Here is a 16,659-nt window from a genome sequence, read left to right on the forward strand (position 1 = left end):
CGCACTTCCCCGCTGCCATGAGCTGCTGGTCCGCCGCTTTCTCCGAGCCTGCCAGGCTCGAGGCGCCAATTTCCACATATGCGCCCATTACCAAGGTCGAGGGCTTCTCCGACCAGGGCTGGCCATCCGTTCCTCCACTGGAGCCGGACTTGGCCTCGCTGTGTGGCGTCAAGAACCACCTCACTGGACCGCGAGCAGTTCCCACTAAGCATGACCAGCTGCTGAGGCGGCTCGCCGATCGCGCACACCAGTGCGCCTTCCAGACCGGCGCTGCAGGAAATAACATCGCCTTCTCGCCTTTGGCGTTTCCAAAATGGTGGAGGAGCTTGACTCTCCTGTCGAGTCAAAAACCATCATTACTAAAACTGCTGATGCCATCCTCAATCTGTGCGCTGCTGTACTCACCGGTTCTGCTCGCATTGCTGCCTGGCAGACCCTTATCCAGCGGCCTTGTGGCTCATGGCCCTGGCCTCCATTCCTGAACACCTGCACAGAGAGATGCTGGAAGGCCACATCACCTCTGACGCTCTGTTTGGTCCCCATCTTACGAGCATCATCTAGAGGGCTCAGCAGCTGAACTTTCAGCCACGGTGCGAGACCTGGTCTACTCTCGGTCAGCCTGCACTCCGGCCGTTCCCCCAGAGGATGGGACGAACCGCGGAAACTCCATGCGCCCAGCTGCACGGCCCGCCCCGCGGAGCCGGCCTCCCGCTGAGGCGGGACCAGGGAGTTGGCGGCCAACGGTTCCGAACGAGCCAGCAGACACAGCCTTGGCAGTCACAGGAACCTCGCCGAAAACAACCACGAAAACGACTCGTTGGGGGGAATATGTGTGCTTATGGCTGCAATGTTAACTCTGTGAATTATTTTGGTTTTGAAACAAAAACCCAAAAATCGTCACATCGAGAGCAGAATCCTACAGTCCTCTGCAGAACCTTCTGCCGAATCCTCACACATGATGTTCCCCGCACCAAGCACTGCAGCACATCTGCATGTTCACACAGTCGGACTCGGTCATGTTACACGGGTAGCTGTAAGGGTGCGCTCCATTTGCGCACCGCCCCCAGCCTACGGCCAGGCCCGACTCATCCCGCTTCCCCCACAACTTTGGGTGGGACGGGATGTCATGGCGCTGTCGCGACCACGCGCAAAGCGCGCACATTGCGCGGCTCCATCCGCTGGCACTTTGACGTTCCCGTGCACGAGCCCGGCTCCCACTCGTCCTTCATGGACTCCACGCTCTGCGGTGCGGATCAGCCTCTTCCAGCTGTTTCACACTTGCTTTTTCGATCACAGCCCTCCATGGGTCGCTCCCAGTTCTCTGGTACGAGCGACGGCGGTAAGGGCGCGAAACCAATCCTCAGACGTTGCTCACGTGACCTCGAGCACACGTCCGCTGTCGGAACGCGCGCACGAATGCCTCCCTTTCGGCTACTCGCTAGCCCAGCGCACTTTCTCCAAATGTCCGGAGACCGCGCTGCAGCCACTGCGCACGGCGGAAACGAGGGTTTTATTTTACCGGGACGATCTGCTCCGATGCGCCCGGTCCGAGGACGGGGCGTCAGTGCAAACCAGGAGGTTAACAGAGCATCTGTCAACCCTGGGGTTTTCTATAAACTGGGGGAAGAACTCTGTTCTTCCATCCCAGTCGATTATGTTTCTCGGGGTGGAGCTGAACGCCTCTCTAATGAGAGCACGTTCGTCGCCGGTGAGAGCGGCAGATCTCACCACGGTGATCTCCCGCGTGCAACCCCGCGAGATCGTGAGAGCCCTGTTAGTCATGAGACTTCTGGGCATGATGGCTGCAGCCCACTCGGTGGTGCTGCTGGGGTTGTTGCACTCGAGGCGCCTGCAAAGTTGGTTCATCTGCCTCCGGGTACACCCGATACGTCAGAAGAGACGTATGTTGAGGGTTCCCCCCTCAGTGGGCGGGGACCTCGCTCACTGGGGGAATCCCTGCATCCCCTCACACGGGATTCCCATCGGACGTCCTGCGTCACACGTATCTGTGTTTACGGATGCGTCTCTGTCTGGGGTGGAGGGCACGTGCTTGTTACGCGGCAGATCGCTGGCCCTCCCACACGCACGAGCAGATAAATGTGTTGGAGCTTATGACAATGAGGAATGTGTTCATGCACTTCGCTGCCCTTCTCGATGGCCGTCATGTCGAAGTTCACACAGACAACCAGGTGGCGGCAGCCTGCATAAATCACCAAGGGGGAGTTCGATCCCCCCCTCTATTGCGCATAGCCACAGGTTTACTGTGTTGGGCACATGTCCACCTGCTGTGCCACCTACATTCCGGGGATCCTGAATGTAGCGGCAGACATCCTGTTGAGAGGGGGTCCCCGCTCCGACTGGCGTCTGCAACCCGCGCTGATATCACAGATTTGGATAAGGTTCGGGGAACCGTGTGGATCTGTTCACGGCTCGCGAAAACGCTCAGTGTCGCCTGTGGTTTTCCCTGAGTCTCCGGGACCAAACCTCGCTCGGAGCGGACGCCTTCTCACACCAGCCCGGGCTTCGAACGCTCCTTTATGCGTTTCCACCAGTCCCTCTGATTCCCCGTCTCCTGGACCGAGTTCGGTCGGAACAGCTCTCGGTAATTCTGGTGGCTCCCAGACGCTTGTCCGCGTCATGGCTTCCGGACCAGCAAGCGCTACTGTCCGGCTCCCCGTGGAGACTCCCGCGAAGGGAGGACGCCCCTCCCCGGGCGGATGGGATAATCAGACATCCTCCGGAAATAAGCCATCGGCTGTGGGTCTGGCCGATGAGCGGTTTCGATTAGGGGTTTCTGGGCTGCCGCATGATGTGGTCATCACGATTCAGAGTGCGCGGGCACCCTCTACCATTGCATCTTACGCTGCTAAATGGGCAGCTTTCCAGAACTGGGGCACAGAGCGGAATGTTCAAGCGCTCTCCTGCCAGCTGGCGGATGTCCTATCGTTTCTGCAGATACGGACGGACAGGGGCCTCGTATTCAGCACTATTAAAACATATGCTGCAGCTTTCTCATCCTGTCACCAGGGTTTTGGTGATAGATCTGTTTTCAATCATCCCCTCACAAAACGTTTTCTAAAAGGTGTCAGAAGGAACAGACCTGTGTCCTGTCCGCTAATTCCCCAGTGGGATCTAACGGTGGTTCTGCGTGGCTTATCTGAAGCCCCATTTGAGCCCTTGGACCAGGTCTCACTCATGTTCCTGGCACTTACAACTGCCTTGCTGCTGGCACTGGCATCAGTCACGAGAGTGAGCGACCAAACCGCCCTCTCAGTGGCTCCCGCATGCCTCAGGATCCGGAAAGATGGCGGGTCTGCTGTTTTATGCCCCAACCCAGCCTTTGTGCCCAAAAAACATTAATACTTCCTTCAAATCCAGGTCAATTTCATTGGCTGGACTTTTTCCTCCTCCCCATAATTCTGAGGAGAAGGCGGCTTCCGATCTTCTCTGCCCAGTGCGCGCGCTCGCACGATATGTGTCACGCACTTCAGGGATTCGCCGCTCACAAATCATGTTTGTGCACTACAGGGAGTCTTCCCTTGGGCAAGCGCTGTTGGCCCAGCGCCTTTGACTCTGGCTATGTGACGCCAGTTCACTCGCTTACACATCATTGGGGCTGGATCCTCCTGAGACACTCAGGGCTCACTCAGCCAGAGGGATTTCCTCTTCTGTGGCGCCCCACAGTGGTGGGTCAATGGAAGTCATCTGTCAGGCTGCTTCATGGGCTTCACCCTGTTCCTTTACTCGTTCTTATTTACGAGATGTGTCTTCAGGATCCATCACTCGTTCAGTGCTTGGACCTCAGCAGGCTGAGTGAACGCATTATGGCACCTCATCGGCCCTGCTTGAATGAATTTCATCCTCTTGTGGATGATATTTTTTAGTGGTGGCCCCACTCTTCTCTCTGGCTGCCTCAGCCTTTTAAGCCCTGGGCTGAGGCTGAGCGACCCCCACTAAAAGGAGACATGTTGGGTGTGTCCATTGGTTGAGCTAACCAGTGTGGCGTAAACCCATCCAGCTGCGCTTTATTCCAATAGCAGCTCGCTTAAGGGCTAAGACTAGACGAAATAGAACGTTGGTTACGTATTGTAACCCCAGATTCTATGAGTCTAGTCGCAGCCCTTAAGCCACTGGCCACACTGGTTCTGTTAGGACTAAGAGCCATCGGAGGCGAACAGTGGAGTCGCTCCACTTATATAACCCACAAGGGGTGCCCACGTGGTGGGCGTACATTTAAGCTCTTCATGATTGGCTGATGCTGAGATCACCCTTCCAATAGCAGCTCGCTTAAGGGCTGCGACTAGACTCATAGAATCTGGGGTTACAATACGTAACCAACGTTCTGTGGTCACGTGGGTCTGAGGCGGCGGTCACGTGTGTCGGATGCTCATTAATTATACAGAATTTTAGGCTTTCAATACACTTAAACAGAAGAGTGAGAAAAAAATTCACCCCCCTCAGAGTTGTCATGAGTATAAACTAGATAATTTAGACAAAAAACATGTTTTGGTACCAGGCTGTAAACATGTTTATTTCTAACACGGAGGTGGGAGCTAAGCTAACAGAGGTAGCAACCTAGCTACAACAGGAGTTAACTGTGCACAACACCAGAGCTTCTTTGTCAGAGATACGCCGTGCTGACCGCTGGGTAACACCGGGTGGAACACAGAGGTCTCCGAGACCTCCACAAGCTTGCAGCCACACAGCAGACAAGCGCTGCTGCGATCCGAGATGCAAAGAGCTGCCGCTGGGGAGAACCGGGTGGAAAGGTTTCATCCCAGAGCTCCACAAGCCGGCAGCCCGCGCATCAAACAGAAGCCGCGATCAGACAGAGATGCGCCGAGCTGCCGGGAGACCCAGCTAGCAGCCCGCGCAGCAAACAAACCGCAAAGCCAGGGGAGAAACGGGTGGAAAACATCGGTCTTCCGAGAGCTCCACAAGCCGATAGTCAGAACCCAGCTCCACCAATATGTTATATTTCAACCCAATTTCTAAAATGCAGCATTATGTTAAATGCACTGGGTTTTACCCTATTACATTTAAATTTCATGGTTAAACAGTACATGTTAAAATCTCAGCTCAGCTCGGCAGTGATCTAAAATAGATAAATATAATTTTACTTATGGAAACAAATGAAGTGGAGACTCCTTGGACGCTCTATTAGTGCAATTAATGCCACAGCAAGTCATTTTGTCCTACAATTGCACAAAAAATATCCAAAGAAGAATACACAAACACAGAGACTCAAAATGCCAGAGCAGTTTCCAAGCCAGACCAAGGCTCTACTGAGGCCTTTCCACGGAGCTAGCTCTGTGGTCACGTGGGTCTGAGGCGGCGGTCACGTGTGTCGGATGCTCATTAATTATACAGAATTTTACGCTTTTAATACACTTAAACAGAAGAATGAGAAAAAGATTCACCCCCCTCAGAGTTGTCATGAGTATAAACTAGATAATTTAAACCAAAAACATGTGTTGGTACCAGGCTGTAAACATGTTTATTTCTGCTGTGAAAATGGTATTTTTAACATGGGAGTCAATGAGGATTTGCTCGCTTCTGACACCAGCCCCCAGCGGAAAAGGGTGGAACTGCAATTTTTGGTACTTCCGGTTTGGAGTCAATTTTAGAGCCGCATTGTGGGGGCTTAGTTCCCACCAAGTAAAATTGGACAGGCCACAAGCCAAACAAGGATGAAAGAACGTACTCCTGCTGCAAGATCACTCAGGTGACGTTGGTGTCCCATAGAGACCCCAGAGTCTGTGCTGTAATGTTACTTCCGACTGACAGAGGCTTGTGCGCTCCCTCCTCCACGCAGTTTGAGTGCGTCACGTGCGCTCTGTACACGAATGGACTTGGAGTGGCGGCCGCGCCAGCCCCCCGCTTCATCCATGCACAAAAGGCGAATGGAGTGATCAGAAAATTAGAGAGGGGCCGAGCCAAAGGGGAGCTTGCAAAAAGGTTTAAACAGATGCATGTGACGTGCGGCACATCTGAGTGTTCCAGCACTCCATGAGAACGTTCTCAGCTCCCGGAGAAGTAGCGGTACTCCAAAGAGATATTTTTAGAAGTGCCGGTACGGAGTTCCAGCGCGTACCGGCCCACTTAAAGCACTGGTTGGCGCAATGCTTGTAAGATTGGTAAGTACTCACAAATCCAGCGCTTATAAAAGGGCTCTACAAGGTATTGGATTTGTTTCGACCCTCTTTTAGCATAGAGTGTGTTTACATGCAGCCAGTAACCCTTTTAAAACCCGAATATTCACAATAACCCGGTTCCGCACGGCCATGTAAACACCGCCAAAAACACGGATATGCTCATAACCGGGTTTTTAAAAACCCGGTTACTAAACCTGGGGTAACCCTTTTCTAACCCGAATGTTTGGTCATGTAAACGCATATCGGGATATCCCCATCAAAGCGTGTGTTCTGCACATGCTCTGTTCGCAAGGAATCTTGGTCTTTTGAGTAGCGAGACATCTTGTATGCGCCAGAACACCAGAAGTAAACAACAAGTTGGGAGCAACATGGCGAGTCGCGGCACAGCACCACACTTTTGGAGTGACGAGGAAACCTCTGTCTTCATTGGGCTGCTGGTGGGTCAATACCAGCACTAAAGCGCAAACAAACATGGTCGCTATCTCTTCCGAACTGGGAGACATGTTGTTGTTTTCACGGATACCGGAACAAGAAGAACCGGAAATGACGCATATTGCGTCTTGACGTAGTCCATACGTCCTGACGCTACCCCAACGTCCGCATTTAAATCGGGTTATGCAAGTTAGGGGTAACTCTTTCTATTTATGCTTGTAAACGGGTTATTCTGATCAACTCAGAAACCCGAATACCGACCTTAACCCGATCATAACCTGGATATTGGCTGCATGTAAACGTAGTCATAGAGATACTTCTTTTTAAAAACTCCTGGTGGGAAAACTGGTTTTCTCTTTAGAAGCAGCAAGTGGTTTGGTGTTAATGCTTCTCTACATTTAGATTTGCTTCAGCTTCACATGCATGTAATGGAATCCTTCATCCAACATTTGATGATGAAGGATCACTGAGCACATAACCTTTCTGATCATTCATACGAGGCACTCCTTAAATATGTGAAAAACTGAAAACCCATTTTTAATAACATTTTCTGATTATATTATTAACTGCTCATGAGCACTGCCTCTCTATTCTGGACAACATCTGTCCAGTCAGAACCAGATCAGTTCCTGCAGTGAACCCTACTCCCTGGTTTAACGACAGCATTCAGCCTGAAGCACCAATGCAGAAAAATGTTGCTCTTGTGGAAGAAACCCCATCTCCACATCCATCTGCTGCATCTAAAGGATCTTCTGACATCCTTTATTTCTGCAGTCAGAGACGAGAGTGCTGCCTATTTCTCCAACCAGGTGTCCCAATCATTATTGTTTCTCCTGCTTCACCTATAGCCTACATCCACTCTGTTGCAAACTGTGAAAACGTCTGTCTTTCTTGATGGACAAGTCAATAAGGTTAGAGATGCTGAGAGACTGGGTAGGTATATCAGGAACTGCTCTGGAGTGGTTCTCCTCTTATCTGTCTGAGCGTTCCTTCTATGTGGTTGTCTTCAAGTTTCAGTCCTCCACCACCTCCCTCATCCATGGTGTCCCACAAGGTTCTGTGCTGGGGTTGTGGGCATTCTCTGTTATTCTTAAAGAAGGAGTCGGAGACGGGCATCTCAGTCAGACAGCGCGGGTCTCTTTATTCATTCATCTCACAGCTCAGGACAGCCAAAGACAAAAGACCTCGACCAAATGTGGAGTCCTAAATTTATACTTTTTGTCCCTGGGTTACTCCCACAGTCCTTTGATATTTGGAAAGAGGATGGGGTGATGTTTACACTTCCCAATATGGTCGACGCACCCTCCAGCCCAGAGGTCGACGAGCCCTGTTATCCCAATATGATCCGAGAGCTCAAGGTTTACTGGAGCTGGTTTACATAAGCTGGACTGAAAAAACAGCATGTTAAACCTCACGTACACAGAACACAGCTTTTGGCTCCTACAATCTCAGTAAGCTTTTAACCTAAGGACTCATAAATAAACTCATATGTTGTAGATGACCTCTTGACCTTTTTGGCGACAACAGGGTCTCTACTCTTCCTCCTCTATCTGCTTCCTCTTCAGCACATCCTGAGCTCCTAGGAATCTCTTACCATCTTTACGCAGATGACATCCAACTGTACAACTCCTTTAAGCCCCATGAGATGTCTACAGCTTGGTTTATGCTTGACGCATTCACTTTCCGCGCGGTGATGCGGCTCGCGGATGGAACGCGCTTCACAACTCGCAGCATTTATGGTTCATGCGGCTTGTCTCTGCGTTGAGCCAATATTCTCCCAAACTGAACAGGGCAGCATGGAGCTCTACGGCATGCATCCAACACTACACCATAGTAGAAGTTGAAATTACTGTTTACAACATGGCATTCCAGCATTTTTAACAGCGTCCGCATCTTTTCCGACAGTGTGAGCTATTTCTCTCCAAGAATTAACAACATGTTGATGACGGTGATTTCTGAGAGCTGAATCATACACATGTCTGTATGTACGAACCTCTGCCATACTAGTTCTTGCCGGTCCGCCATGTTTTTCTGCGTCCGACCGTCCACGTGGTTAGAAATTTTCCTAGGTGCGCGTTGCGGAAATTTTGGGCCGTGCGGAGGCGCGGTTGTTAAAATGACGCAATTTCGCCGTGTGGAGCCGTGCGGACCTCGCGGACGCGTCAAGCATAAACCAACCTTTAGCTGCAGCTGTTCCACACCTGCTTAGACTCTATTAAAACCTGGATGGTGGAAACTTTCTAGTGCTGGATGAAGATCAGACTGAGATCCTCATCTGTGCCCCAGACAAGTTGGTTCCCAAAGTCAGAGACTCTCTTTGTCAGTTTTCTTCTCACACCAAACCCTCTGTCAGGAATATTGGTGTGACCTTTGGCCCAGCTCTCACCCTGGATTCTCATTTCAGTTCTCTTGTTTGCTCTTCCTTCTTCCATCTCAGGAACATTGCTAAGCTGAGTCCAATTCTGTCCCGATCTGAACTTGGGACAGTTCTCCACACCTTCATCTCCTCACGCTTAGACTACTGTAACTATCTTTTCACGTGTCTGAGCAAAACCTCCCTGAACCGTCTGCAGGTGGTTCAGAATGCCTGTGCTCAGCTTCTGACCAAGACCAAGTCCTCCAAACACACCCACATCACCCCACTTCTCCTCCAGCTTCACTGGCTGCCAGTCAGCTTCAGGGTTCATTTCAAGATCCTGGTTCTGGTCTATAGGGCCTTACATGGACAAGCACCATCTTACATTGGTGATCTTCTCAATCCTTTCAACCCCAGCAGGTCCCTGAGGTTCAGTGACCAAAGCCTACTGGTTGTGCAGCACCAGGCTAAAGGTTAAAGGTGACAGATCATCTGCTGCTGTGGCCCCCAGACTCTGGACCTCTCTCCCCCTGAGCCTGAGATCAGTGGACTCAGTGGTCTCCTTTAAACTCACCTGCTCAGGTACTTAGGATAGTATTAAAACATTTTTATTCAGAGAATCTTAAGATGAAGGAGCTCTTTTATTATTTTTATATATTTATGATTGAGGAGCTCTCTTACTGGTTTTATTTATGTATTTAATTTGAGCAATTTTACTAAGTTTACTCTATTTAATTTAATTTAATTTAATTATTTTATGTAATTTGTAATATTTATCTTAACTGCTTTTGCATCTGCACTGTACTAATGTGCACATGAGAAGCATTTACACACACTTATTGGAGAGTGTATTGAAATAGTGTGTGTGTCTGACTATGTCATGGAGTGTTTGTGTGTGTGTATGCATGGACGTATATACATCTACGCTTTACCTGTAATCTTAGGGTGGAGTTTCAGCTGCCGGTGTTTTACTGTAAAATATACCTGTCTTCTACAGCGCTCCATCCTGAGGCTGTGGGACAAACTGAGGTCTGTGAAAAAAGGAAGACGGGACCAGTCCTCCTTTCTACAACAGTCTGAGTCTACAGCAGCATGACTAAAGGGGTCAGGACAACCAAGTATGTCCTCCAGCTGTCTGAAGTCTCTTGTATAGGCATCCTCTAACACAGACATCCTCTAACTTAGATGCCCTCTAACATAGACATCCTCTAACTTAGATGCCCTCTAACATAGACATCCTCTAACATAGATATCCTCTAACATAGACATTCTGTAACATAGATGTCCTAGATATTCTGTAACATAAATGACCTCATATGTGGACATCCTCTTAAATAGATGCCCTCTAACATAGACATCCTCTAATGTGGACATCCTCTAACAAAGATGTCCTCTAGCATAGACATCCTCTAACATAGATGCCCTCTAACATAGACATTCTCTAACATAGATGTCCTAGATATTCTGTAACATAAATGACCTCATATGTGGACATCCTCTTACATAGATGTTTTCTAACATAGATATCATATGTGAACATCCTCTTTCATAGATGTTTTCTAACATAGATATCATATGTGAACATCCTCTTTCATAGATGTTCTCAAACATAGATATCCTCTAACATAGATGTCCTCATATGTGGACATCCTCTTACATAGACGTTCTCTAACATAGATGTCCTCATATGTGGATGTCCTCTAATATAAATGTCCTCTTGTATGAGGTTCCGAATGTGCCAAAAATGTGTCTATGTATTTCTGTGCGTGTCTATGTATTTGTACGCACACTGCACTGCGTTGCTGTAATGTGTGTCTATGTATTTCTGTGCGTGTCTATGTATTTGTACGCACACTGCACTGCGTTGCTGTAATGTGTGTCGTATTTTTTGAGGTTCCGAGTGTTGTCTCAGTCTGTCGTTACTCTCTGTTGTCACGTGCTGTTGTCTCGTGCTGTTGTCTGGTGCTGTTGTCACGTGCTGTTGTCTGGTGCTGTTGTCTGGTGCTGTTGTCTCGTGCTGTTGTCTGGTGCTGTTGTCACGTGCTGTTGTCACGTGCTGTTGTCTCGTGCTGTTGTCTCGTGCTGTTGTCTGGTGCTGTTGTCTGGTGCTGTTGTCTGGTGCTGTTGTCTCGTGCTGTTGTCTGGTGCTGTTGTCTGGTGCTGTTGTCTCGTGCTGTTGTCACGTGCTGTTGTCTGGTGCTGTTGTCTCGTGCTGTTGTCACGTGCTGTTGTCTGGTGCTGTTGTCACGTGCTGTTGTCTGGTGCTGTTGTCACGTGCTGTTGTCTCAGTCTGTCGTTACTTAGACACATATAAATACATAGACACATTTAAATACATAGACATAGACATATAAATACATAGACACATTTAATTACATAGACATAGACACATAAATACATAGACACATATAAATACATAGACACATTTAAATACATAGACATAGACACATATAAATACATAGACACATTTAAATACATAGACATAGACACATATAAATACATAGACACATTTAAATACATAGACACATATAAATACATAGACACATTTAAATACATAGACACATTTAAATACATAGACACATTTAAATACATAGAAATAGACACATATAAATACATAGACACACATTACTGCAACGCAGTGCAGTGTGCGTACAAATACATAGACTCGCACAGAAATACATAGACACACATTACTGCAACGCAGTGCAGTGTGCGTACAAATACATAGACACATTTAAATACATAGACATAGACACATATAAATACATAGACACACATTACTGCAACGCAGTGCAGTGTGCGTACAAATACATAGACTCGCACAGAAATACATAGACACATTTTTGGCACATTCGGAACCTCATACTCTTGAGGGGTAACGGTGGCAGAGGAGTTAAGTGCTCGCCCCGTAATCGGAAGGTTGAAGGTTCAAGCCCCGCTCAGTCTGTCGCTGTTGTTGTGTCCTTGGGCAAGACACTTAACCCACGTTGCCTGCTGGTGGTGGTCGGAGGGACCGGTGGCGCCAGTGCCCGGCAGCCTCGCCTCTGTCAGTGCGCTCCAGGGCAGCTGTGGCTACATCGTAGCTCATCCCCACCAGTGTGTGAATGGGTGAATGACTGATTGTGCTGTAAAGTGCCTTGAGGGGTTCCATGACTCTAGAAGGTGCTATATTTACCATTTACTCTTACATTGATGTCCTCTAACATAGATGCCCCCTAACACAGATGTCCTCTGACATAGATGCCCCCTAACACAGATATCCTCTAACATAGACATCCTCTAACATAGACATTCTCTAACATAGATGTCCTCTAACATAGACAGACATCTGCTGTACTTGAGCTGGAGTCAAAGATCACAGAACATAATCAGCATCCAGACGTCTGTGTGGGCTCCAAACATTAGTGGTTGTAAACTGGTTCAGAACCAGTGTGGCCTGGTTCACAGATGAACTGGTGTTGTTCAGTTTTGATGTGGAAATATTTAGACGGGTTCCACTGAAACACATTTGCTTAATTTCTGGAAGAAGACCAAAGGCGCTCTGCTGCCTTCTGGTTTTGGGTTAGCGGAGGTTCTGCTAAGATTGTTTCTGTAGACCTCAGAATGATGTCTGAGAGGATCTCTCACTGATTGGACTGGTCCCGGGCTGGACCCGACCACAAGGACCAGGCCTGTGTGTAGAACATGGATGATGCTGGTGTTGGACCCGGTTCTGGTCGGACTACTGCAGCTTCAGAAACAAGCTTCCGACCCAAACTCGTTATCTCAGATAAACAATGATCAGCTGGAGCTGTGCAGGAGGGGGAGCCAATCGGCGGACAGACCTGTTCTCTGCTCCGCCCCCTCCGCGCACGCGCACGCTCTCCCTGTACTGCTGCTGTCCGGTAATCCTCCAGTGTCTCTGCTGTCATCATGGCGGAAATTAAGACTGGAATCTTCGCTAAAAACGTGCAGAAGCGTCTCAACCGCGCGCAGGAGAAGGTGGGAGGTTCTGCTGGGTTTGGTTCGGTTCTGGGTGAGGTGGGGGGCTGATGGAGGAGCTGGGGTCGGGCCTCTGCAGCGTCTCTTTGATCTGATCTCCCATCCGAGTGTTTCCCACAGTATCTTTGATCATCAGCCGATCCTCGCGGAGAGGATGACGTCACCGATTCTCCGTCCGAATCCGCTGATAAAAACAGAAAAATGTTCCGAAATTGGAGTGAATTTGGATTGGCGGATTATCGCCATCTGAACGTGACGTCACCGCGGTCGCGCGCTTGTTTTAAACAGGTGACGGCCGACAGGTGTTCGCGCACGCGTACTTGAGAACGATTTTAAGAAGTAAAAAAACTGCAAGACCTGGTCCAGAAACCACTAGAACCTGCTCCTCAGGGTTCGGTTCTGCAGAGACCTGGTCTGAGTCCAACATGGGCTTCCTAAGGAAAACCTTCCTCAGGTTTTGGGACCATTAAGGTCGGGTCAGACCTAGATCAGTTGTTAACCAGTCAGATGCGTGATGGGAGCAGCTGGTTCATCTGGGGATGAGCTGATGCTGAAGCTGCAAAACCAGATCCAGTCAGGATCAGCTGGAGCCTCTAAGAGAACCTTTAGAACATCCTGACTCTTGAATCCACACAGTTTGTTCCTGAACTTCTGTCGGAACATTCCAGGTGATTCTGTGTATGTTGAACTTTTCTTCAGGTTCTTCAGAAGCTGGGAAAAGCAGACGAAACCAAGGATGAGCAGTTTGAGCAGGTGGTTCTGAACTTCAAGAGACAGGAGGTGAGATGCTTTTACTAAGTAATGTCCACAAATAAAAGAAGAAAGGACTTTTAAAAAAAGATAAGAAACACGAGGCATTCAAGAACAAAAATATAAATAAAAAAGGTTTCCAAAGGATCCTCATCAAAAATGGGAGAAAAAAGTTAAAATTAAGATTAAAAATGAATAAAACGAAAAGAGAAATTTAACGTGAGATCCTGAGAAAGACAGGGCCAGCAGCATGAAGACAAGTTAGTGAGGAAGAGAGCATGAGCATGAAGATCTCTGACTGGGTGGGGGTAGGTGGGTGAGGTCTATGTCTCTTCCCGTCTGTCTGTCATTCAATAATTAGAGTATTTTATATGAATATAGTGAAGTGGGTAATCAGGTTCTTTGTTATTTAGTTCTAATTTGAGTTGTTTAGGCGTGTTTATTATGGGGGTGGGGTGGGGTGGGTGGGTGGGGGGGGGGTGGGGTTCTTACTTATTGCTTTGGTCAGGGTTCCAGATGTGGAGTTATTTGTTGTCATGTTGGCACCATAAGTGAGGAGGGTTAGGGTTAGGCTCTGCTCTGGACTCAGTCCCCCTGGCTGCCTGCAGTCACACGGTGTATTAGGGTTAGGGTTAGCTGTTAGCTTCCTGCTTCACCCTTTGCCCGTATTGGCACGACAGCCGCCATATTGTTAACATGAGTACAAACGATAGTACGAACCATTGTTCAGTCAACATAAACTTTTAATTTGAATGGACAAACTTAAGTCTTAACTTAAATTTATTAGTTAAAATAATGTAGAATTGTGTGTTTTTTTTAACAAGACAATGTTATTTTCCACTTGGTAATCTAACAAGATTTGTTGTGTCAACTCACAATATAATGTTCAAACAAAGCAAAGTTAATATTTATGATATTTGTACAACTTGACATTTAGAGTTGAAAGAAATTATTCAAGTTAGCATGACTCAACTTTTTAAGGCAGCTAGTGAACTTTTGTTTTTAAATTATTCTGGCTTACAATTTATTACAGTGCCTAAAGAGATTAAATGTTTTCACAGACTCAAAGTGATTTTCAATAGATCGCTTATCTAGAGAGAGACGTTTGGATGTCATCTGCATAAACATGGTAAGAGACTCTTAACGGAGCTCAGGATGTGCTGCAGTGGAAGCAGATAGATGAGGAAGAGTAGAGGCCCTGCACAGAACCTTGTGGGACACCATGGGTGAGGGAGGTGGAGGAGGACCTAAACTCGGAGATGGCCACAGAGAAGGAACGCTCAGACAGATAAGAGGAGAACTACTCTGGAGCAGATCCTGATTGGCCTACCCAGTCTCTCAGCCTCTCCAGTAGCAGGTGATGGTCAACCGTGTCAAAACTTGGTCAGTTTATGGACTTGTTTGATTAACTGGTTAAATTTTCTAGTCTAATACTGTGTCCTGTACAAAATTAAGATTCAAGAGTAGTTAAATTCACAGTTCAAAAACTGATCAGGTTCCGAAATGTTATTTGTGACATTTTGACAGAAACCTGAGTTAGAAAACATCTAGATATCAGCCATGAAAATGAGCTGCATGTCGGCCATCAGTGTACCATGACCGCTACATGTCGGTATCGGGATTAGAAAAACCTGTATCGGTTGATCTCTAGTCTGAATGGATCTGACTCTTTAAAATATTTGCTGCCTTCTTCCGTTTGCTTTTTGACAGAATGAAGTAAAAATAACAATTCAGCCAAACAGCAGCTGAACATAAATGTGTATGCATGTCTGAAAGACAAAACAACTGTGATAAACAGGCCAAACATTGGCAGCTAAAGGTTCGGTCTAAAATTCACCAGATTACAACTGTTAACACCTAACTTTTCTAAAAATCTATTGGAGCCTTCAAATAGCTTGAATTGGGATATCTTGGTTTAGAAGCAGATTCAACAGCTTGTATTTAGTTGGACACTGAATTCAGGTTGACTCACAGAAGAAATGGTTCAAATAAAAGCAAATAATTTATTTTATCCTAGTCCTGTAACAATTTTAATGAACAAAAAGGAAAATAAAGAATCGAATAAATAAGAAATCTGATTGGGAATGAAAAGATCTGAGAGCTATTTTTAAGCCACATTGCTCAGCCCTCGTTTTTACGGAGTTATTCACATTCTATTCAAGTTTATTTATAAAGCACCATGTCAGGACCAGAGTCGTCTCAAGGACCTTCACACAGTAAACATTCCAATACAGGTCAGGTCATTAAGCCAATCTGTAACAAGTTTCCAATATAAGGAACCCAGCAGGTTGCGTCAAGTCTTTACAGCAATCCTCATACTAAGCAAGCATTTAGCAACAGTAGAGAAGAAAACTCCCTTTTAACAGGAAGAAACCTCCGTAGGATCCTGGCTCAGTATAAGCAGCCATCCACCATGACTCACTGGGGATGGAGAAGACAGAGCGCACGCACGCACGCACGCACGCACACACACACACACACACACACACACACACACACACACACACACACAAAATATAAACCCAAGTAGTGTTTCTATGGTTACATTGTGATTTCTTAGTAAATATTCCATTTGGTGAGAGATAAAATTTATTGCATTTATCCTAGTAAATCTATTATTAAACAGGTAAACTAGTAGTAGCACATTCAATGTCAAAGAGAGTAAAATGTTATTATCAGGAGAGAGAGAATGTTTAAGTGGTTAGCAGCAGTGTGCTAGCTGATGGCTCCCTCCATGAGGCCACCACAGCTCAGCAGAACGTCATTGTCGCTTCTTCTGGGGAGAAAAACACTAAGAGAAAAAGTAAAGTTAACAGCTGAAAAAGCAGGAAATAATACAGTTAAAGAGCAGATTGTGGAAGAAAGTAGTAGAATGTGGAAAGTGGTCAGTATGTCCTCCAGCAATCTAAGCCTATAGCAGCATAACTACAGAGATAACTCTGGATAACCTAGCCTTTTAGATGGAGACATGTTGGAGGCAGGGTA

At 47.3% G+C, this 16,659-nt stretch overlaps 1 protein-coding gene across 1 annotated transcript in view; it reads left to right on the top strand.

The window, feature by feature from the left end:
* Window positions 1-12,767: 12,767 nt before the first annotated feature.
* The window catches only part of amph (amphiphysin), a 52,839-nt gene continuing 48,947 nt past the window's right edge, over window positions 12,768-16,659 (top strand). Inside the window, exons 1-2 of the mRNA XM_015956463.3 lie at window positions 12,768-12,924; window positions 13,624-13,704. Of these exons, the coding sequence (XP_015811949.3) occupies window positions 12,856-12,924; window positions 13,624-13,704 (150 nt within the window). The 5' untranslated portion in view covers window positions 12,768-12,855. The remainder of the gene's footprint in view (window positions 12,925-13,623; window positions 13,705-16,659) is intronic.

This window comes from Nothobranchius furzeri, chromosome 11, assembly GCF_043380555.1.
Source record: "Nothobranchius furzeri strain GRZ-AD chromosome 11, NfurGRZ-RIMD1, whole genome shotgun sequence".
In the NCBI taxonomy this organism is placed as follows: Eukaryota; Metazoa; Chordata; class Actinopteri; order Cyprinodontiformes; family Nothobranchiidae; genus Nothobranchius; species Nothobranchius furzeri.